Below are 26,178 nucleotides of genomic sequence, written 5' to 3'. Positions count from 1 at the left end.
CTTTGAACATTTCTCTAATACGTTCAGTTTCTTCCCTTGTAAGGAAAGGTGTGTTCTCACCCTCGTACTTTACATTCATTTCTCTAATCAATCTTGTAAAGTAATTCATTTTTGGTGTAAATCTAAAAGAATTATTTTCCTTTTTATATTTTTGATTATCATTAATTAGAAGATAATCACAGAATATACATTGTTTATAGGCTTTTGACTCTGTGTTTAATCTCCGTCTTTCACACGCAGGACAATTCTCAAATTTGTCATATGGAGAATCATGGAATTCAAGAGGCTCAAAATCGAGTAAACTATTCATATTTATAAAGTAAAACTTTACTTAAACTGAAATTCATCTTCGATATCATCTTCGATACTTTCAGAATCATCTATACTTTCATAACTATCATTTGAACACAAACTCTCGGTGTCATAACTATCATTTGAATGCAAACTCTCGGTATCATAATCACTCTCATAATCTTCAAAATCTTCAGTTGAATATTGGCTCATTTAATTAGTAGAAAAAACATTACCATCGATATCGATATACATTTTTTCATTAACAGATTCAACTGCTACATTTTTTATATTAAAGGTAATTTTAAAATGATCCTTAACTACAATTGAACGAAATGTCATTTCACCTGATATATTAACATCCTTTATTTCATCAGGATTTATATCTTTAGGGTTGTTGAAAAAAATACAAATTTCTCCTTGCATATTACAGATGGTCTTATCTTTTCTTTCTAAAGCTTCATCCATAAGGTTTTTATTTTTTGATACCTTTTCTTGTTTCATTGCTTTTTCTAGTTTTGAATATATTGCCAGAAGGAGAGGAGAAACTTTTGTTAGAGATACCTTAATTGATGTTCTTCCAGGTATACTAAAAGCCCTTCCACTGAAGTAAATTGAAGAACTCATCATATCCACCATAATTGTTTTTATCCAATAGTTGTTATATTTATCTTTGTTCAATTTTACATCCTTGACATATTTCTCAGCATCTTTAACAAATGAAGAGATTGATTGAAACTTGTCTTTTGTGTCTTGAAACATTGTATTTATTAAGTGAAAAAGTTGGAGGATAAAATGGTTTTAAGCACAGATTCACCTGTAAAATAAACGAAATTTTCATCAAGAAAATTTTAGTTTAAGCACAGATTCACCTGTAAAATAAACGAAATTTTCATCAAGAAAATTTTAGTTTAAGCACAGATTCACCTGTAAAATAAACGAAATTTTCATCAAGAAAATTTTAGTTTAAGCACAGATTCACCTGTAAAATAAACGAAATTTTCACCAAGAAAATTTTAGTTTAAGCACAGATTCACCTGTAAAATAAACGAAATTTTCATCAAGAAAATTTTAGTTTAAGCACAGATTCACCTGTAAAATAAACGAAATTTTCATCAAGAAAATTTTAGTTTAAGCAAAGTTTTATTATATAAATATGGTGAATACAACATACTGCGATGTTTGTAATCACGAATATAAACATTATAGAAAACACCTCCGAACCAACAAACACACATTTAATCTATTTCACAAAATATCCCCTCTTGAGTTGGAAAGAAAACATTGTGATACCTGCTCAAAGGATGTTTTGAAGAGTAGTTATAATAGGCATCTTCAATCACAAAAACACAAGAAAAATGAGTTTAAAGTAAAGAGAGACTATTATATTGAAAACACTGATGGGGCATTTAAAGGGCATATAAAAATAAGGATTTTTCAATTTGGAGAACCCGGTCCATCATCAATAGTTGAATCAATTGAAATAGTGAAACCTGATGTTGAAAAATTTATTAAAAAGACATTAAAAGAAATGAAAACTTTAAAGTTTTATATGGGAGTGAAAATGAATATGAAAAGACAAGATGAAGAACAAACTCCTTATATGAGGACAGATCTTCATTTTATAACATCATTTCAAGATTTTTTGAATAGTGGGGTTTATGAAGAACTATCAAGACAAGAGGAGGATGTTGATAATACAGTGGTAGGAAGTGGATTCAATATTTAAAAAATCATCTTTTTAGATATACACATTCTAAAATCAAACCCTCTTCAAGCTTCTTCTTATATTGAATTACCAAAAGAAATAAAACGAAAGAAGGCAGTTGTTAATATTAAGAATAATGATAAAAAATGTTTTCTCTGGTCTGTTCTTGCTCACTTACATCCACCAAAATGTAATTCAGAAAGAGTAAAACAATATATGAAATATGAGAATACCTTGGACATTAAAGATTTTAATTTCCCAATGCCACTAACAGATATTCCTAAATTTGAGAAAAAGAATAATCTTTCTATTAATGTATATGGATTAACGGATACAAACAAAGTTCAAATATTAAAAATTTCAAACAACTATAAAAATGAAGAAACACACATTGATCTTTTATATTTTAGTGTTGGAAAGAATTCACATTACACATACATCAATAATTTATCAAGATTAATCTCTTCTCAGGTATTCAGAACAGCAAACAAAATATATCCTTGTAAGCAATGTCTTAATTCATTTCATACAAAAGAACGATTAGAACAACATTCAAAATATTGTAGTAATCATAAATCAGCTGTAATTACAATGCCTAAACCTGGTGAAAAGATTTCTTTTGAAGATTATAATAAATCTATCATGCACCCATTTGTGATGTACGCTGATTTTGAATGTATCCTTAAAAAGATAAATACTGCTTCTCCTAATCCAAAAGAACCATATGCAAATAAATATCAAAAACATATTCCTTGTGGTTTCTGTTATTATATCAAATCATCTGTTGGAGAAAAGTATAATAAACTTGAACAGTATAGTGGAAAAAATGCTTCACAAGAGTTTGTAAAACGATTAGAAAAGGATTGTATAAGACTAACTAAATTAATGAAAGAAACAAATGAACCGATGAAATTAACCATAGAAGAAAAATTAGAATTTAGAAAGAACAATATCTGTCATATTTGTGAGGAGGAAATTGAGGAGTCTAAAGTTAGGGATCATTGTCATCTTACTGGTAAATATAGAGGTCCCGCTCATTCCTGTTGTAATCTTAATTATAAATTACCTTCTTTTATTCCAGTCTTTCTTCACAACAGCGCCAACTATGATACACATCTATTTATAAATGAACTTTCAAAAACACCAGGGAATATTTCTGCCATAACAAACACAAGTCAAAAGTATATTTCATTTACAAAAATGATATTCACAAAACCTATAACTTGTATAAGGTTTCTTGATTCTTACAAGTTTATGGGAACGCCACTAGCCAACCTCGCATCAAATCTAAGCTCCACGGGCTCTTTTCCAAATCTTATTTCATTCTTTCCAAAAGAGGAAATTCTAACTAAAGAGGAAATTCAGATTAAAGAGAGAATTCAAAGTAAAGAGGAAATTCTAATTAATGAGGAAATGAATGAAGAAATTCTTACTGAAGATGAAATTCTAATTATACAGAAAATTCGAACAAAGAATGAAATTCTAACTAAAGAGGAAATTCTGATTATAGATGAAATTCTGATTAAAGAGGGAATTCTAACTAGAGAGGAAATTGAAACAAGGAATGAAATTCAAAGTAAAGAGAAAATTCTTACAAGTAAGGGAATTTATCCTTATGGTTATATGGATTCATTTATGAGATTTAAAGAAACACAACTTCCTTCAAAAGAAAGTTTCTATAATAACCTTTATGAAGAAGAGATAAGTGATAAGGAATATAAACATGCACAAGAAATTTGGAAAATATTTAAGATAAAGAACCTTGGAGAATATCATGATTTGTATCTAAAAACAGATGTTTTATTGTTAGCTGATGTGTTTGAAGCTTTTAGATCACTCTGTCATAATAAAAATTGTTATGGGTTAGATCCTGCCCACTATTTCACAGCTCCTGGTTTAGCTTGGAGTGCAATGTTGAAAATGACAAAACAAGATATAGATTTAGTCAGTGATGTAGATATGCTTTTGATGATTGAGAAGTCTAAGAGAGGTGGAATATCACAAGTATGTTCAAAAAGATATGCTAAAGCAAATAATAAATATCTTCCAAATTATGAGAGTGAAAAAGATAGTAATTATTTGATGTACTTTGATGCTAATAATTTGTATGGATGGGCAACGTCTCAATCTCTGCCTTATGGTAAATTAGAGTGGGTGGAAGAAAAGGATTATGAAAAGGCTTTGATGAATATTGTTATTTCTTCTCAAGAGAAATTGAATGACAAAGAAGAAGGTTATTATTTTGAAGTTGATTTGAAGTACCCGAGTGATCTTCATAATTAGCATAAAGACCTTCCTTTTGCATGTGAGAAAGAAACCCCAAAGAAAGAATGGTTCAGTGATTATCGTAAAAGTTTTAATATTAAAGGCAAATCAACAGAAAAGTTATTAACAACATTCTATGATAAAGAGGGATATGTTTTGCATCAAAGGAACTTGAGACAATATTTATCTGCTGGGTTGAGAGTAGCTAAAATTCATAGAGTTTTAAAATTTAAACAAAGTCCTTGGATGAAAAAGTATATTAAATTCAATACAGATATGAGAACAAATACAAAAGTAAAATTTGAAGGGGAATTCTATAAATTGATGAATAATGCTGTCTTTGGAAAGACAATGGAGAATGTTAGAAACAGGCAAAACATTAGATTTGCAACATCTTGGAAAGAAGCTTCTAGATTGATAAATAAACCAAGTTTTGAGAGAGAAGAGGTTTTTTCAGAGAACTTTTCTGCTATTCATATGAAAAAGGAAAGTATTGTCATGGATAAACCAATTTATATTGGAACAGCAGTTCTTGATTTATCAAAGATATTGATGTATGATTATTTGTATAATGATTTAAAGAAAGAGTATGGTGAAAATGCTTCATTGTTGTATATGGACACTGATAGTTTTATTCTAGATATAAAAACTGACGATGTTTATAAAGATATGAAGAAAAACATTGGAGTATATGATACAAGTAATTTTAGTAAGAAGAGTGAGTTATTTTCAAAAAAGAATGAAAAGGTTATTGGCAAGTTTAAGGATGAGTTGGGTGGAAAAGTAATGAGTGAGTTTATTGGATTGAGAGCAAAGGCATATGCTTATAAGTATGGTGATCAGATTGATAAAAGGTTAAAGGGAATAAAGAAATATGTAATAAAGAAATCAATAACTTTTAGAAATTATTATAATTGTTTGATGAATAAGAAAGAAGAATATAGGAAAATGAATACAATAAGAAGTTATAAACATAAGATATATAGTGAAGAAGTAAATAAAAAGGCATTAGGAGCCTTTGATGATAAGAGATTTATTTTAGATAATGGAATAGATTGTGTTCCATATGGGTATTGTATGATAGAGTGAATAGAATAGATTGTGTTCCATATGGACACAAGTTTTAACGATGGGAAAATGGGTTAGGGTTTTTAAGGGCTACCGCCGCATTTTTCACAATATATAAATGGTCGAACCAAGTATTAGTCAAACTAAAGAGTGGAGAAAATCTCAGTCTTGGTATATAAATGGAAAACATAATGAATGTGAAAAATATCAAATAAGTCTTATTGAAAAAATATCTAAAACAAAGGTAAATAAAACAAATATGCGAATCAATTTAAAAACCAATAAGTTAGAGGATGTAAAGAAAATAATAAATATGTTTGAATGGACTGAAAAATTTGATGGTTATCAATTGAACAATGGAAAAATAATTTACTACAATATCAAAATGATATGCAACTCAGGAGGTGGCCAGATGAGATCATTAAGAGAAGTTTATCATTTCGTAATGGCACAAAAGGGGTATCTTAAAAAATATAAAGATTCAAATGTTTTGTTTTTCAATATTTTAGATGGGGATTATTGTGCAAAGAAAATTAAACTATTGAAGGAATTTGAGAATGAACAAATGTTTATAGGTTCAATGAGTGAGCTAAACAATATGCATTGGTTATTTGATAAAGAGTGCCCCGAGGCTTAGACGTTTCAGATATTTCTTTAGAATCACCTTTAACAAATCTTTATCTTGTTGTATGGGTTATTTGATAAAGAGTGTCCCGGGGCTTAGACGTTTCAGATATTTCTTTAGAATCATCTTTAACAAATCTTTATCTTGTTGTATGGGTTATTTGAATAGAGAGTGCCCCGAGGCTTCGATGTTTCAGATATTTCTTTAGAATCACCTTTAACAAATCTTTATCTTGTTGTATGGGCTATTTGAATAGAGAGCCCCTAGGTTAAAAGGGAAAATAAAAAATGACCGTTTTTACAGCCATTTTTCCCTGCTGTGCAGGGGTTTGGCTTTTTCTTGAGGCAATGTTTTATGGCCGGATGCCCTTCCTGACGCCAACCCTGGTCGCCTCTTACGACACACAGGGATATGGTACACCTATTCTAACCGGGGCATACACCGGGACCAGTACACTGGCACTCATTTCGCCGACCTCGGAAGGATGGCAGGCTGAGTCAACCCCCTGGTGTTAATTCAGCAGCCAACGGGGCTTGAACTCAGGACCCTGGGATCCCAAGCCGCCACCCTAACCACTAAGCCAACACCAGGCTCCAGGTTAAAAGGGGAGACAAATAAATATACCTTGGGCTAAAAAGGGGATTTATTTTTTTAGGGGAAAAAAAAGAAAAATTTCATGGCTGAAAATCCCCCATTCATTTACATGGGGAAAAGTGAGCCAGAACCAGTATTCTTTCCCTACTCATATCAATAATAACATACCAATAATAACATACCAATAATAACATACCAATAATAAACATATCAATAATAACATACCAATACTAAACATATCAATAATAACATACCAATAATAAACATATCAATAATAACATACCAATAATAAACATATCAATAATAACATACCAATAATAACATACCAATAATAAACATAATAATAACATACCAATAATAAACATATCAATAATAACATACCAATAATAAACATATCAATAATAACATACCAATAATAAACATATCAATAATAACATACCAATAATAAACATATCAATAATAACATACCAATAATAACATACCAATAATAAACATATCAATAATAACATACCAATAATAAACATATCAATAATAACATACCAATAATAAACATATCAATAATAACATACCAATAATAACATATCAATAATAACATACCAATAATAAACATATCAATAATAAACATACCAATAATAACATATCAATAATAACATACCAATAATAAACATATCAATAATAACATATCAATAATAACATACCAATACTAAACATATCATTAATAACATACCAATAATAACATACCAATAATAACATACCAATAATAAACATATCAATAATAAACATATCAATAATAACATACCAATAATAAAATACCAATAATAACATACCAATAATAACATACCAATAATAACATACCAATAATAACATACCAATAATAACATACCAATAATAACATATCAATAATAAACATATCAATAATAACATACCAATAATAAACATATCAATAATAACATACCAATAATAAACATATCAATAATAAATATATCAATAATAACCATACCAATAATAAACATACCAATAATAAACATATCAATAATAAACATACCAATAATAAACATACCAATAATAAACATACCAAAAATAAACATCATAATAAAAAACATAATAATAATAAACATAATAACAATAACAATAACAATAACAATAACATCAAAAATAAACATATCAATAATAACATACCAATAATAACATACCAATAATAACATACCAATAATAACATACCAATAATAACATACCAATAATAAACATATCAATAATAACATATCAATAATAACATATCAATAATAACATACCAATAATAAACATATCAATGATAAACATACCAATAATAAACATACCAATAATAAACATACCAATAATAACATACCAATAATAAACATACCAATAATAAACATATCAATAATAAACATATCAATAATAAACATATCAATAATAACCATACCAATAATAAACATACCAATAATAAACATACCAATAATAAACATACCAATAATAACATACCAATAATAAACATATCAATAATAAACATACCAATAATAAACATACCAATAATAAACATCCCAATAATAACATAACAATAATAAACATATCAATAATAACATATCAATAATAAACATAATAATAACATATCAATAATAACATACCAATAATAACATAACAATAATAAACATATCAATAATAAACATACCAATAATAACATACCAATAATAAACATACCAATAATAAACATCCCAATAATAACATACCAATAATAACATACCAATAATAAACATATCAATAATAACATACCAATAATAAACATATCAAAAATAAACATACCAATAATAAACATACCAATAATAAACATACCAATAATAAACATCCCAATAATAACATACCAATAATAAACATACCAATAATAACATACCAATAATAAACATATCAATAATAACATACCAATAATAAACATACCAATAATAACATACCAATAATAAACATACCAATAATAAACATATCAATAATAACATACCAATAATAACATATCAATAATAACATACCAATAATAACATACCAATAATAAACATACCAATAATAAACATCCCAATAATAAACATATCAATAATAACATACCAATAATAACATATCAATAATAACATACCAATAATAAACATCCCAATAATAAACATATCAATAATAACATACCAATAATAAACATCACAATAATAACATACCAATAATAAACATATCAATAATAAACATACCAATAATAAACATATCAATAATAAACATCCCAATAATAAACATACCAATAATAACATACCAATAATAACATACCAATAATAAACATATCAATAATAAACATATCAATAATAACATACCAATAATAACATACCAATAATAACATATCAATAATAACATATCAATAATAACATATCAATAATAAACATATCAATGATAAACATACCAATAATAAACATACCAATAATAAACATACCAATAATAACATACCAATAATAAACATACCAATAATAAACATATCAATAATAAACATATCAATAATAACATATCAATAATAAACATATCAATAATAAACATATCAATAATAACATATCAATAATAAACATATCAATAATAAACATATCAATGATAAACATACCAATAATAAACATACCAATAATAAACATACCAATAATAACATACCAATAATAACATACCAATAATAAACATATCAATAATAAACATATCAATAATAACCATACCAATAATAAACATACCAATAATAACATACCAATAATAACATACCAATAATAAACATATCAATAATAAACATACCAATAATAAACATACCAATAATAAACATCCCAATAATAACATACCAATAATAAACATACCAATAATAAACATATCAATAATAAACATCCCAATAATAACATACCAATAATAAACATACCAATAATAAACATACCAATAATAAACATACCAATAATAAACATCCCAATAATAACATACCAATAATAACATATCAATAATAACATACCAATAATAAACATATCAATGATAAACATACCAATAATAAACATACCAATAATAAACATACCAATAATAACATACCAATAATAAACATATCAATAATAAACATACTAATAATAAACATACCAATAATAAACATACCAATAATAACATACCAATAATAAACATACCAATAATAAACATACCAATAATAACATACCAATAATAAACATACCAATAATAAACATATCAATAATAAACATATCAATAATAACATATCAATAATAAACATATCAATAATAACATACCAATAAACATATTAATCCCTCAAATGTTTAAATTAAATGAATTATAGTATTAAATGAATTACAGTATTAAATGAATCCTCGCCCCACTATTGTAATACTGGTATCATCCTGACTGTATTCCTACTTTTGCAGCCCCCTGTATTTGTTGTGGTGTATTGAACAGCTGCGATGGTATTTTTACCTTTCATTTCGTCTTGCTTCATTGTGTAAGTTATTTAAGTTGTAGAGCTGATGGCCACATGTGTTAAGAATACGGGTTTATGTGGACACGAGGAACATTTTTAAATGAAGAGATATTGAATGAAGCGATAAACGACAAAGGGAGAAGAACCCGGATACGAGCCATCAGGTTGTGAGGACGGAATGGCGTTTCGTGTCCTGGTCGGTGTAAAACGCGTCATCGATTACGCCGTGAAGGTGAGACGAGTGACAAACACCGACTCGGACGATGACGGACGCGCGAGAAGTTTGTAAACGGCGGCCATGACCTTCGCAGGTCCGTGTCAAGCCGGACAAGAGCGGAGTGGTGACGGACGGGGTCAAGCATTCGATGAACCCGTTCTGCGAGATCGCGCTCGAGGAGGCTGTCCGCCTCAAGGAGAAGAGCTTGGCGTCGGAGGTCATCGCTGTGAGCTGCGGACCGCAGCAGTGCCAGGTGAGTCACGTGTTTGTGTGGACGTGAAACGGTGTTTGGTGACATTTTTATCATTGTGTTTGTGTGTTTATATTTAACTGTCGTCGTGTCCCGCCAGCTTGGACATTGACCCCCTACCTACATACTCCCCCGCCCCCCCCCATCGCAGTCTGACCACGTGCGGTCCGTCCTCTTGTTGTCGCGCGTGCTTTCTCTCACGACATTGTCCGTTCTATCAAGGTACATCGGTAAACTTCGGTGTATCTTATTTTCAAATGGGACCTTACGGTCTTTAACTTACACTGGTGTGTAAAGTACAGTCATGTGGCCGCTGGCTTGACGTCCCCACTGAAGGATGCCAACCACAGTCGATGGTGCTCCTCCCTGTCAGGAATCGATCCCGGCCGAGATGACCTGGCTGGTGTGTGTGTGTGTGTGTGTGTGTGTGTGTGTGTGTGTGTGTGTGTGTGTGTGTGTGTGTGTGTGTGTGTGTGTGTGTGTGTGTGTGTGTGTGTGTGTGTGTGTGTGTCTTTGTGCAGGAGGTGATTCGGACTGCTCTGGCGATAGGTGCTGATCGTGGCATTCACGTGGAGGTACCTGCAAATGACGAGTTGGGACCATTGCAGGTGTCCAAGGTCTTCGCTGCCTTGGTAAAAAAGGAGGATGTCGGCCTGGTTTTACTGGGGAAGCAGGTGCGTGCGTCTGTGCTTATTAAAAAAAAAAAATTGCTTGTGATTCTTGTATAATTTTCACTTGGTGTAACTCATACCTGAGACTAGCGAGGAGGCGACGATGGTTCGTGGGCATTATTGAACAATTCCACGAGAGGTACAATTGAGTTTGAGGAAGCCTTACCGTAAAAACCTAACTCTTCCGTCAAAATTGACCAAATCAAATCGAAATTTTTATATGTTGTACTTGGGGACATTACACACAGCTTCTAGAAAATGAAATTGTGAGAAAAAAAAATAAAAAGTTCAAGTGGGTGTGGCTCCGCCCACAAGGGGCGCGGGACGCCCCTCATACAAAAAGACACAACTAGACCATGATATCTAGCTCGTGTCCAAGTTTCATCAAGATCGCATCAAACGTCACGGAGCTATGCTCTGGAGAGAGTGACAAACAGACAGACAGACACAACGAAAACAGTGGTCACTGCTGGTGCCTGCGAACCAATGTATTGCTCATTGAGCATGGGCTTGGTGCATTGGGAAGGTGTTTATGATTTGGCATTGGAGCGCTACAAAGTGAACAAAAAGGTTTTAGATTGACTATATGAAGTTAGTTTTGGAGTAAGTGATTTCTTTCGTTACTCTCGTGTCCAAGACCACTGCTCATAGATGTTGAAAATATGATGAACAACACTACATTCTTGATGTGCATGGCATTCATCAGATGTTTGTCTTTGCCTTTTAGGCTATTGATGATGACTGCAACCAGACGGGGCAAATGATTGCAGGCCTCCTCGATTGGTCACAGGTATGAAGTAGAACGGAACTCGGTGAAGCGCACACCTCCACCCGGATGAATAGTTTACATTCTGTATCCCACTGATGGGTCAGATCTGAATAGGGACCTGAACCAAAATATAATCAGCTTGTTCTTGTCACCTATCAAACTCATCGTAACCTCCATCCACCTTCAGTGGTGGAGGTAAATATAACACTGATTAAGGGAGGCTGGTGGTATTGTTTGTTTATTATATTTTTTAATCGTATAAAACATTCATTTCTTTTCAGGACCAACTCTTGGTTAATTTTGCACAAAAAACTGTTTGTAAGTGTTGAGAACTGTTTTACAAAGAGCACACACACACACACATCAAATTGTGAAAGTTCTTGTTTTTTTTGAAACAGCAGCAGCAGCAGCATGGGGAAATAGGTTTATGCTTCAATATGAAAAGTTTACGTACGTGATCAGGCGGTGCGTTCTGGAATACAAGCTGGGTTGGAAATGGGCCAACTCTATGATCTCTCCTCTCTTTCATATATATATATATATATATATATATATATATATATATATATATATATATATATATATATATATATATATATATATATATATATATATACACACACACACACACATACACAGAAAAACTGTTCTGCAAATGCAGACACATGAGATAACACGGCCTTGACCAGACAAGTACAGCCATTGACTTTCAAGGTAAAAGTTACTGTACTTCCCAGAAAATACTGGGTGCCATCGATAGCAGACTTTTCTCCTTGATCAGCCAGCCAGCCTTTTATATGTACATGAGCAGAGTACCTGCCCCACAGGCAATCTTGATCCAAGCATGCAACAGGTTCTTCTGACGCATCCCATTATTTGGGCGGTGTACAGGCAACTGACAGTGCTGTGTAGGCAAAAAAAAACAACTGGGTTACATGTGTGAAACAAAAACATACCTACTGCTTATAATTCAAAACACCTCACTGCACTGGAAAACTTAGGGACAGGAACACTGTACTGCAAATGGTGGAGACTTGTAGCTCAACGCGATACACATTTTCATCGAGAATTTGCATTTCCCCCCTCATGTCTGGTGTTGGCCTATTGGTGAGGGTGAGGGCTTTGGATCCTCGGGTCCTGAGTTCAAATCCCGCTCAGCTGTTCAATTAATACGAGGTGGGGTTAACGCGGCCTGTCATCCTTCCGAGGTCGGCAAAATGAGTGCCAGCATGCTGGTATACTGTGGCAGAGTGGCGACCCATCCAGGATTGTGCCCAATAGCCAAGGAGACTGCTTAAGCAGCACCAACGCTCTGCACAGAGTATGGTCCCAATCTCCTCCTCCCCCACCCTCAAGACCACCAGCAAAGATGAAAACACCCTTGTACACTAATTGGGGTCATACTGATCCTATGTAGCAAGTATGGATGTAATCGGCCCAGAATTGTAGGAGGAGCAGCTCGACAAACAAACAAACACGAGTTTGTGAATTGTAGTATGGAGATAGTCATGTGCCATTTAACAACGGGATACGTTCTGAGAAATGTCGTTAAGCGATTTCGTCATTGTGCGAACATCATAGAGTGTACTTGCACAAACCTAGATGGTGTAGCCTACTACACACCTAGGCTCGATGGTATAGCCTATTGCTCCAAGGCTACAAACCTGTACATCATGTTACTGTACTGAATACTGTAGGCAATTGTAGCACAATTGTGTAAGTATTTGTGTATCTAAACATAGAAAAGGTACAGTAAAAATACGGTAAAAAAGATTTTTAAAAACTCGTACGTGCCCGTAAAAAAAAAAATAATAATAAAATTAATAAATAAATATTCAAACCGCGAGCAAGAAACAACAACCACACAGGCCGTTTCTTCGCTCTTGCGTGGCCTGGAAGTTCGCATGTTATGATTATTCGCAATATAGTTTTAATGCCCAAATATTCAATTAGCCCCAACATATTTTGCCTTTTCGCAATGTCATCGCAAGGAAAAACAAAAAGAGAAGAGAAAAAAAAAATTACTTCCTGGTTCGGAGCACACCAGCTCACTCTGATGTTACCAAAATTTATGCACCGTCTAATATGAAAATTATCATAACTTGGGGCATTGTGTTTATCTATAAATGCGCATAAGAAATTGAGAAATTATTAGAATACACGAAGTCATCACTCTCTGGAAGCCCGTACATTGTAACCCGTAATAGGGAACGCGACTGAGCTTCCCTTCCCCATCGGCCACGCCCACGCAACAACGTGTCTTGTCATTGGTTTGGTAAATAAATGGCCATAACTTGCGAGGCACTTGTCCGATTAATATCAAACCTTGAAAAAGCACATCCTCAGGTCCCCAGCAATATACGTGGCAAGTTTCAATTAGATCGGACCAGTGGTTGTCGAGAAACGACACACACACACACACACACACACACACACACACACACACACACACACACACACACACACACACACACACACACACACACACACACACACACACACACACATTGCTGGAATTATAGATAGATGGTACACCTGTATAGGGCACTTTCCATGAATGGTGGAGCTTGCAGGACGAAGTTGCTCTGGGTGAGTCAGTGAGTGGTGAGTGAATGTGAAAGCCAAGGACATTATTGGACACGACTAGATTTTATAAACACTGTACACTTAGGCTACACTAAATTTATAAAAAAATATATTTTTCTTTCTTCAATAATAAATTAACCTTAGCTTACTGTAACTCTTTTACTTTTAAACTTTTTAGTTTTGTTTTAGCCCCCGCCGCGTGGCGGAAGGAGTATATTGTTATCACCCGGGTCGTCCGTCCTGCTGTCCGTCCGTCTGGCTGGCTGGCTGGCTGGGCATCAACATTTATAGCTGTGAGTGCGATAACTCATAAACTGTTCGCCATATCGATTTGAAATTTGGTTCACCATGTACCACCTGAAAAGTAAGAACCCTATTGATTTTGGGCATGGCCGACTGGGGCGGTCCGTCCGTCCGGCTGGCTGGCTGGGCGTCAACATTTATAGCTGTGAGCGCAATAACTCATAAACTGTTCGCCATATCGATTTGAAATTTGGGTCACATGTACCACCTGAAAAGGAAGAACCCTATTGATTTTGGGCATGGCCGACTGGGGCGGCCATCTTGAAAAAAATGTTTTTTGTAATAAATGGAAAACCACTTATCTTTTTTTCAATGGCGGGGGATTCCCCATCTCTGATGGTATATTTATTTTACTTTTTGATGAACACTTAAGGGCTATGATGAACAAAACACGAGATTAAATCAAGCACACGGAAAAATGATGCAATCAAGAGACGCGGTAAACACGAGATGTATGAGGCTGCTGCGTAAAACGGTTTCTGTTTTACAGTAAACTGTTTTTGTTTTTTTTTAATAAGTAGAAAGAGTCCACTCTAAAATAATGATAAAAAGTACAGTATAGTAAATACATAAACCAGTGACGTAGTTATTATCATTATCAAGTATTATGTACTGTACATAATTGTATGTGCTGCACTGTACTTTTATACGAATGGCAGCACTACGACATCACGAGGCGATAGGAATTTTTGAGCTCCATTATAATCTTATGGGACCACTGTCATACATGTGGTCCATCATTGACTGAAACGTCGTAATGCAGCGCATGACTATATATATATATATATATACACCTGGACGAATAGCCAGATTGCCTACCTTGGAGGCGAACAAGTGATCCTTGGAGATTATCGCACGCGTGGGGTGGGGGGGGGAAGCAAAGGTGTTTACTGGATGCATTCACCAGGATGGTGGCACAAGGGTTTATACTCGAACCTATGACGAATAGACAGACATGAACAACTTTAATAATTCGGGGTTTAATGAACATAAATCAAATGTTTGTAATGGAACCAAATCAAAATGTGAGGTAAATTAAAACCTTGTTGAGATGTCTCAGAAGATAAGGGGAAAGATAAAATAAAAGAAAGTCTCTCCCTTTATTCTGGCACTTAGCTGGATGTCCAGAGATTATCTTTTATGAGCTTAGCAATCGAACCGCATCATCTTGCACAGGAAACCACACCCGAAAATGGCGTCAAGCTGCTCTCTGAAGGAGAAGTGAACGCGAGGTAATTCGTGTGGCGGTGTTCAACACCAGGCTCACCAACCACCATACAGTCTCATATGCCGACCCTGCTCCTCTCTTACACCAGGTCGCTCACAATGATGGCCCACCTTCCTCCTCGAACACACAACGGGATAACGCCAAGTTATTGCTGAGAGATGCACTCCTCTTCTCTCTCTCAGTACTCTCTCTCAAAGACCAGTACAACTTCACGACTCAGCCGAACAGTAATGGCTAGCTTCTTGCTCCAGCACGCGGGCAAACACACAGCACGAACACAAGAATTGCACAGCCTTCTTCACCATGTCGAGGAGAAACCAGCCAGCGAGACCCTCTTCTCAATCATGTACCGACCCAACTATCTGCTCTCTGATCATGCCCTCCTCTCCTACCTCACACCGACCAATCCCAAGCCTCGGGGCATGCCCTGCCGGTTGTTGTTAAGAGTGAATTTTTATAAGATTGGCCCAAAATGGTAACATTTGAACATTAATGTCTTCAGATATTTTTCATATTTTTATCCTAGGTTGTGTGTGGTCTAAAACTCAGCCAAATTTTTGATGTGATTGACCCATTCCCCGCCATTTGGGCCACACCCAAAGTTTGGAGATTTTGACACCCTTGAAATTTTTTTCCATTTTCAAAGTGAATTATTTTGAATAACCATCATTTGCCCAAGGAAATTCCTTTACAAACTTATTTTATGGTTTGGGTACTAAAATATTTGGAACAAAAATCTTTGGGATGTGGATGGTTATGGATAGTGGTGCCACTTCTCCCTTTCGGCAAACATTCACTTCAGATTTTCTCTGGCCATATTTTTAATAACCATCAAGGTCCCATGGATTTTATTAGTACATAAGATAGTACAAGTACTGTACTATCCTAGGAAAGTAAAACATTTATGGGACCTTGGTGGTTATGGCAGTAAAGGGGGTCTGAAGACCACTTCAGGCTATACGAAGCCCTTTTTTGAGCCATGCCCACTCCCATAACCATCCTGATATTTTGAAACTAATATTGTTGCGGGGCCGGACGTCGGCCGCAAGCACGACCACCAGACGGAGCAGTAGAGTCGGCTTGACCGATCGCCCGGAATTCAGATCGTACTTCTTCGGAAAAGTACGGGTCCCTTTTTGGACTGAACTCGCCAATAGACAGACCACGTGGGGTAGGGTCGATTGCCAATTTCAATTTACCTAAATACCCACGTAGTCCAACCTACCGGGGAAATCCACCCTCAATGGCTCCCGTACGGAACGAGCTGCTTAGCGTGCTCGTTCCGTGTGCGATCCGAGCGGTTTGATCAGGAAGCGATGTTCAAATCGCCCCATTTTTTTTTACTGGCTTTCATTCAACAAACCAAAATATAAATAAATCAACGAAACGTGAACTAGACTCAACAATGCTATCCCTGACACCATGGCATTAGTATGACCTACATTCATAATGCCTAATGATAGAACTATGCTGATTTCACATAGGAACAGACAGTAAACACATGGTATCTTGGATTTAATTGATGCTGGATTTCAAAACTGCTAATCCCAGATAACCTTTGACCTATTTATAAGCAGACAAATGTGCGAAATTGTAACTTACCAGGTGTGATATATAAGGATTAGGGGGATATAAATTCAGCTTTCTTTTTTACATGTTCTTTCATCTTGCCAAGACAAAGAAAAGGAAATTACAAATGGCATGATGGGAAAAAAGTCATGTAAGGCGGCAAATACAAATGAAAGATCACCTTGCATCTCATTATGTGGTTTCAAGATAAAGAATGTATACAAAAGACAAAATTTGCTCAAAACCATTTATTTCATAATACATACATATTTTACAGTTTCAAATATAATCGGCAATGAAATATAGTGGACTTCTGTAGCAAGTGATGGAAATTGGTGATAGAGGCAGACCATGTAAATGTCGTGTACATTATAGGTACATCGCTATGTTCATTATCTGTCAAACAAGGCAACTTTGGACCTGGTTTATTCTTTGTTTTTAAAAGGTCCCATGGATTTTACTATTGGTTTTGTTAGTGCAGATTTGGAACTTTCATTTGATAATATTAGGATGGGAGTGGGTGTGGCTCAAAAGGGCTTCGTATAGCCTGAAGTGGTCTTGAGACCCCCTGTACTGCCATAACCACCAAGGTCCCATGAATGTTTTACTTTCAGAGGATAGTACTGTACTTGTACTATCTTATTGGTTCACGAAAAAATATTTTCACGAAAAATATAAGTGACCACAATATTCGTTATTGTTGTGTGTCTGTCTGTCCCGAGCATAGCTCCGTGGGTTTTGATCCGATCCTGATGAAATTCTGGTGGGAGGTTTATATCATGATCTAGTTGTGTTTTCCTGAAAATTGGTGTGGTGCGCCCATTATGGGCGGAACCACGCCCAAAAAACATGTTTTTAGGGGGTAGCCGATTTCAATTTGCATCTTCTCCTCAGGGTTTTGTCAAATCTGACGGGTTTTGGTATTTGGTTCGCCCAATGGCACCTGCATAGCCCCACGGAGCCCGTTTTTTTTTTTTTTTTTTTTTTTTTTTTTTTCGTCACAAGGTCACGAACTTAGAAAATTGCGACTTTGACATAAAAATCAGATGACCGCCCAAACTTTGAGAGCTGGGATGACAATATTTTTTATGCATAATCTTGAGGTCATTCCCCACCTAAAGTCTTGGAACCATTTTTCTCTATCTCGAACACCTTGCCCGTGGCGCCCCCTTCAATTTTGTTTTTACGCTGATTTCATCAAATTATGGATAATCCGAGGAGTGTGAAATGCCATATAGCCTATATGACGTTATATTGTTCCTGGAATATTCCAGAGGAAGTTTTGCACCAAAGGTCATCATCCTTGACCTTTGACCTTTAAAGTTCACAAAGGTCAAATTTTCAAAGTTGTGGGAATCAAACCGGGTTTTCAACCTTCTTCGACGAACTAACTCCATTAAGCTATAGCACGTATCCTGCTTCCTTATTTTAATGTCCACAACATTGTTTTGGGACCTTTAAAGGTTATGCAAAGGTCAAATTTTTAAAGTTGTTGAACGAAACCGGGTTTTCGACATTTTGCAGCTAATAACCTGTTACTCGTACCACATCATGTTGATCATTTTTATAACTTGGTCAAAAATTATCACCTTGTCTCATCCTTGACTTTTGAAACGATCTACATCGTCAAATACCGCTCGTGAACCATCGTCGTCTTCAGACTTGTGCACTAATAAAATCCATAGGACCTTGATGATTATTAAAAATATGGCCAGAGAAAGTCTGAAGTAAATCTTTGCCGAAAGGGATTATAGGTGGCGCGACTCTCCATAACCATCCAGATCCCATAGATTTTTGTACAAAATATTTTAGTACCCAAACCATATAATGTTTGTCAAGGAATTTCCTTGGGCAACTGATGGTTATTCTAAATAATTCACTTTGAAATTGGGAAAAAAATTTCAAGGGTATCAAAATCTCCAAACTTTGGGTGTGGCCCAAACGGCAGGGAATGGGTCAATAACATCAAAATTTTGGCTTTCTGAGTTGAAGACCATACACAACCTAGGATAAAAATTTGAAAAATATCTGAAGAAATCAATGTTCATGGGTGAGCCTATCTTATAAAAATTCACTCTTAAACCGTCGTTCGTTTTTATAGCCGGCTTTGTAAATTCAAAAACGGTCACGGGGCAATCACATACTGGGAACAATTCGCTTTCAACCCTATCTAATTACCACGGCATCAAGCCCCCCATGTGAACCATGGCATTTGTCGATTGATTCTTTACTGGCCCCAATTATTCCCACATTCTTGTGGGGGTCAGCCAGGGAATGATTTTTGCCCATCGTTCATGAACAGACTGGACACCCACCAAGTTTCACTTTGATCCAAGGGATGTCATGGACATTGATGCGTCACTCTGCCTGTGAAAGACCAGTGACAGATTAGAACTGGTCTGAGATTTGAACCCATGTTGTGCAGCTCAGGGTCAAGTGTGCACACATTATCTTGAACCAGATGTTCCTTTGTCATTAACAGATGCTGTGTTATACCAACAGCTATCCAGGGGCAAGGCTTGTATCGTCATGAATTCATACAAGCAAATTACACCATTGTACTTTATTTAATTGGTGTTGCAACCTTTTATGTAAACCAAAAAAAAAGGTGGCATGGACACGTAAATACCACACATGGCATGTCAAAAGCAAATGTGTCAGAGACCAAGAAAGGCAAAATGCTGCATTGATATTGTCCGGGGTTCGAGGCTTGCCTCGAGGGGAAGCACTCGGGTCTGTGCCGTACACCCGGTCCTGAGGCCGCCAGGTACAGATGAGCAGTCTTTCCTTCTCTCCCTCACCTCACACAAATATAAAGGAGAATGCAGAGGAAAATGGATGTGAAGCGATGGGGACACACAGCCGCGTCCTTGAGGTTTTCAGACCCAGCAGGCGAGTCCTCTCTGGTGTCCCAGATATGCGACTCGCCCTCCTCTGCCTCAGATTCTTTCTTCGCAAGACCCCGTTGATGAGGTTCTGCAGTTCACCCTCCTCGTCCTTTGTTGTTGACAGGATGATGCTCATGGAAGGAGTGTTCTTTTACCACAGAAGCTCAACACCAACTGTTTATGAAACCTTCCTTTCTATACCCTCACATGTTTGTTCCTTTCCTCATGAGCCTTCTCAGTCTTTCTGCCTTCTCTTCTGCTTTCTGCTTTCTGAGCCATCTGCTCAGGAGCGCTTTTCGTCCCTGCTCACGTGAGCCTGTACCATGTGCTTCTCTCACTTTCTGCTTCTCCTTCACATCAGATTTCTTCCCCTTTCTCCCACAAGCCTTCTCCCCCTCCCATTGGTCCGCAGCCGATAGGGGCGGGTCCTGAGGGAACTTTCAGCACCGCCCCCGGTCTGCCCTTTATGCGCCGAAAGCCGCGACAAGAGCCCCCGAACCCAGTCCTTCGTGCGGGAAAACGCCCACTCGCACTGTACCGTGCCCGCGAGAAGCACCACACCTCACAAGCCAAGACGAGCACCAGGCGCCACGAACATGCATGTGAAAGCATCCAATGGGTTACCAAGCAATGTGTGGATGGAGAGAACATGGAAAGGAACCCCGCACAACTGAGGGATGACTGAATGGCCATGGGATTGAAGGTAAGATCGATGGGGTGAAGGAGGGGACTGTTTAAACGATGTTGGATGATGGGAAGATTATTGGTGGACCGATGAAACGGGGTAAAGGAGGGAAGATTGAAAGTTACAGAGGGGGAGGAGGGAGACATTACACGGGAGAAATACAGCCTAGCCAACGCATGCCCACCCCGAGCAGCCATAATATGTTTTAATTAATGGTGCACACAGATGTCAGGTCAGGCCATATCAGATCTGTGACTTGCTACAGGTGTCATGTAAATCTGTACTAACCTGGTCCATGCTTGGGTTGTCGGCGACTAAACTTAGCTGGGTGACTAAACAATTGATGGTTATTCTAAATAATTCACTTTGAAAATGGAAAAAAATTAAGGGTGTCAAAATCTCCAAATTTTGGGTGTGGCCCAAACGGCGGCAAATGGATCAATCGCATCAAAAATTTGGTTTCTAAGTTTTAGACCATACACAACTTTGCGGAGACTTTAGATATCCTTTTGGGCGCCCTCGAGGTGCTGAATAAGGAGTCGGAGCCGTTGGGATTCCGGGTGTCTTGGGTCAAAACTAAGATCCAGGCTTTCGGTGACATCTTGGATGCTGCTGTCCTGTCTGTGTCTGTTTGTGGTGAGGATGTTGAGGTCGTGGAGAGATTCACTTACCTTGACAGTGATATTCATGTCTCTGCTGGCTGTGAGCCAGAGGTAAACAGACGTCTGCGTCGGGCCTGGGGAGTCATTAATTCACTGGATCATGGGGTGTGGCGCTGTCGGTACCTGTGCGGGAAGACGAAAGTCCGAGTCTTCAGGTCCTTGGTGCTTTGTCTTGGACTCTGACCAGGGATCTGAGACAGAGACTTAATTGTTTTGGAACCAGGTCTCTTTGGAGAATCCTTGGCTGTCGCTGGTCGGACTTTCTGTCCAACGAGCAGTTGCTGAGAGACTCAAATGAGATTTGTTACCTGCATAGTCCGTGAGCGTCGGCTGCGGCTGTATGGGAATGTGGCTCGTTTTCCTGACACTGATCCTGCTCATCAGATTCTCTCAGCGAGGGAGTCTCGTGAGTGGAGGAGGCCAACGGGCCGACCACATGCCTCGTGGTTGCAGCAGGTTTATCGGCATCTCGAGGAGATGGGGATGGGCAAAGCATCTGCCTGGGCGATGGCCAGACGGACACCCCTGGAGTATCGGTGGAAAGTGGATGCAGTGACACACTGCTCTGGCAAATGCTCCCATACCTGACATGACACAGAGCAGCACATCCTTCAATCCTTCATGCTGTGGTTACAAATTTGAATGATTTTTTTTGTGAACTCAAACCAAGCTGCGGATTTTGGAACGTGGCAGCATTTGGAAAATGATACTGGGCAGTTGTCTGCAAAGTATATTTTGGGAGTTTTTCTTTTTTTTTTTCTCTCAAAAAGGCATGTCATGGGGAAAAATCAAATTGGCAGTTCATGAGCATGTCGCAATCCTGTCTCTGTGCCTGTGTCTTTGTAAACTCAGGATCAAATGGATGAGATTATGCTATGCCTTATTGTCATGGCACTTCCAATCCCACAAATTTTCTGGGATGGTATTTGATGTTGACTCTCACACATTAATTTGCTAAACGATAATGTTGCCATTTCATTAAAAAATAAGAAGAAGAAGAAGAAGAAGAAGAAGAAGAAGAAGAAGAAGAAGAAGAAGAAGAAAATGTTATGACTCGGTGTCTGAACTATTTGATGTTCCATTTAATGGCTAAACAAATAAGATGGTTTGAATCGTATATGGTAAACCAAGTGTGAGGTTTAGGGACAGCCATGAACACTTACCATGAGGTTGAGGATGCTACTAAGGGATGCCCTCAAGTTGCTTTCCTTAGTATATAAACAACATGCAGATGGATCGTTCCATGATGTTGAAAACAAGATATTGGTTAATGCATTGCAAACACATCATCTTGGTTCTTTTGAACAATGCGTAACATCCTGATTTATCTAAAACTGACATCTTGATTTAGTTTTAGATAGTTATTGGATTTGGATTATAGATAAAACTGATATGCCATTATTGTTGGAGCAAAACCCAAGAATGCTCCATCAAGTGAAATATTGCAAGAGAACCATCATAGAGACACCATCTCAGGAGACACCTTTTATCGAAGGCTGACTACCACCATCTCAGGACAACTTGGGATGGGCATTTTTATTTTGTGCAAGTAGTGGTGTACACTTGCTTGAAATAAGTCGAGTGAAAGTGAAAAGGTTTTTCGCTCTCAATCAATTTCATCTTGCAAACAAATCGGGTTATCAAACTGACTTCTTTTAACCTTTTTTTTCTGACATTGCATACATATTCCACGACAAAAGCATGGCAATGTGTGGGTGGCAGGGCACGTTTGTGTCTGAGATGACAGTCGAAGGAGAAACCCTGAAGGTTGTTCGGGAGGTCGATGGTGGGTTGGAGACTGTACGTTTAAAGCTTCCATCAGTCATCACAGCTGATCTACGACTGAACGAGCCACGCTATGCTACATTACCAAACATTATGGTATACAAGGTCGTTATGCAGATTGTGGGAGGGGGGAGGATTGTGGTAACTATGAAGTGTTAAAGAACCTTGAAATGAGGAAAACAAAATTGGACTTTACTCTTGCAATAATGCAGGTTGGTGCATGCACAGGCTGTTAACGAAATGACGAGATCGTCTTTTGTGCACGTCGTCATTCATTCGGCTCTCCATCATGGTACTGTGTGCAGAAAGCCAAGAAAAAGCGACTTGACGTTTTGAAAATAAAGGACTTGGGAGTGGAACTCTCCCCACGATTTCAGGTATTGAGTATTGATGAACCACCACAGCGAGAGGCAGGCGTGACTGTGGAAAGCACGGCAGACCTTGTAAAGAAGTTGAAAGAGATCGGGAAGATATGATGTTTACACTAAACAAGCAAAGGTGATTGAAAAATTGTGTCCGTATGTGCGTGCATGAAAAATAGTTAAAAAGGATTCGACTGTTTTTAAGATATCTCACCTCAGTGGTTCTTGGTATGTAAACAACTTGTTGTCTAATAATAAGCTGAAATGTATGACACTATTTTCTTTGCAGGTTGTTTTCAAGAAGAAAGAGCAGCTGCTTCCTCCAGGAGCATGCTCCTGGCATTGCAACTGAAGTTGTGCAATCTGATGTGTCCCTGCAATTGTCAAAACAATGTAAACCTTTATTCTTGAAATTATTAAAATGGTTTTTCTAATTTGATTTAAGCCTTCCTTTTGCTAAAACAAAAGTCAACTACTCAGAGTATAGGGAAGGGGAGGGAGAAAAACAAAACAGCTGTTCTTTGATTTTTTTTAATAAACTGCTTGAACAAGTCAACACCCCTCCATGCAAAATTACTGGTAGGACAGTGAAAACATCCTTCCATTTTTGAAAGGTAGGACATTGCGTCGGTAACCTGGCTGCAAAATTACTGCGATAATCAACGAAGACTCAGCATAGCCACACTTCAGTATTGATGCAGACTGAAGTTTAAATTTGCACTGGATATACAGTGACAACCTATTAACCTTCCATGATGGTTGGAAGGTTAGATTACCTATTGTGCAAAAAGTCTTGCCTATTGAGCCAGTATTGATCAAGAAGCTCCACAAAATATTGTGTCCTTAACAGGGTCGTAACCATGTTCTCTCATGTTTACTTGTGCAATTCTGATCTTGAATAAATTAAACAGCAGTGGTAGTGTGTATGCTTGGCTATACTGTTGTGGATTGATTGGTTTTCTTTTGAATACTGCATCAATATCACGTATTAAAACCTGGCAAGGGTCAGCTTTGTAATAACTAGTACTCGGCATCCACACCCATCCTTGACCATGTTGTGGAACATTAGCTTCAGCCATCACTTTTTCACCTTTACTCATTTTCTCTGCAATCGCTCCAGCAATTGACACACAACTTTCAACATGGGAGTGCTTTCAAGTGGAGAAATGTTTTGTTTTTGTTTTTTTAAACAAAGTTGCGTGATTGGATTGAAAGTGTGGCTGGCGTTGCAAAAAAAAAAATCGTTTTCTGCAAGCATGGATTGCAGGGTGTTTCAGGTACCAGGAGTAAGCTGAAATGTATGATACTATTTGCTTTGCAGGTTCCCCCCCCCCCCCAAATAAGTATTTCCTTCCTTCTCAGCAACTACACATGAAATTCCAATGAAGCTTGACCCCAACTTTCATCACCCGTGATTTACCAAAGTTTGTTCACGCTATTTTAAAAAAAAAATTGGGGTTGAAGGGGATTGAAAGGGGGGTTGCCACCCAAAATAGCTATTTGCGATAACATTGGTTCATTGGTACATTTTGCTGATTCCGTCCCACGCTGACTTCCTCCTCGTATAATTATTCTACCAGGTGAGCACCCAGGGTTATTCTCCCTATCGTTTTACTCTACCTCTCCTCTAGTCTAGTTCTCAGATTCAAACTCATCCATGTTGCACATTCTTCCAGTAATCTCCTCCTGTTTAAACTTCCAAAATCCAACACACCCTTTTTCTCCAGTCAGTCACTGCTTTCCTGAAGCTGGTGTTTCCCACTCTTCCCTCCAGGATCTAAAGCAGGCAATGCACAACAATCTCACATCATTCCACATTTTTACCCAAAGATATTTATTTACCCTTTCCCACACCCTCCCCCCATCTCCCTCTTAACCCAATCGAACCTGACCCTCTCACTTGCAGATTACTATTTCCTCCAGTCCTCTCTGCTTTTCCTGGTTGTTTGTTCGTTCATTAATCGCCTTGCTTATTGTATGCATCTGTTTCCCTATTATAAGTTCATACCCCCTGTCATAATCTTGATCTTGTAAAGGATGCAGGTGAATATGCTAGTTAAAACTATAGTATATGAGAGTTGCACTCGTATACTACAGTAGTCTGCAGAGAATTACGATAAAGGAATGTTATTTTTGCCTGGAAATCTAGACATAATTTGACGTCATGAAGT

General features: G+C 36.7%; 1 protein-coding gene and 1 long non-coding RNA gene across 2 annotated transcripts in view; one reads left to right on the top strand and one right to left on the bottom strand.

The window, feature by feature from the left end:
* Positions 1–10,025: 10,025 nt before the first annotated feature.
* Positions 10,026–24,923, top strand: ETFB (electron transfer flavoprotein subunit beta). Its single transcript, XM_085892803.1, has 7 exons — positions 10,026–10,264; positions 10,344–10,502; positions 11,021–11,173; positions 11,898–11,960; positions 23,583–23,741; positions 23,951–24,143; positions 24,297–24,923. The coding sequence occupies exons 1-6, from the start codon at positions 10,211–10,213 to the stop codon at positions 24,119–24,121; spliced, it is 759 nt and encodes a 252-aa protein (XP_085748929.1). The 5' UTR covers positions 10,026–10,210; the 3' UTR covers positions 24,122–24,143; positions 24,297–24,923.
* The window catches only part of LOC147035033 (uncharacterized), a 32,504-nt gene continuing 18,485 nt past the window's right edge, over positions 12,160–26,178 (bottom strand). Inside the window, exon 2 of the long non-coding RNA XR_015061097.1 lies at positions 12,160–12,843. This is a non-coding gene — a long non-coding RNA (uncharacterized LOC147035033). The remainder of the gene's footprint in view (positions 12,844–26,178) is intronic.

The sequence above is a fragment of the Eptatretus burgeri genome, chromosome 1, assembly GCF_056783735.1.
Source record: "Eptatretus burgeri isolate ZD-2024b chromosome 1, Ebu_testis_v1, whole genome shotgun sequence".
In the NCBI taxonomy this organism is placed as follows: Eukaryota; Metazoa; Chordata; class Myxini; order Myxiniformes; family Myxinidae; genus Eptatretus; species Eptatretus burgeri.
Note: the sequence above shows the minus strand (reverse complement) of the source record. Positions and strands in the feature narration are given on the sequence as shown.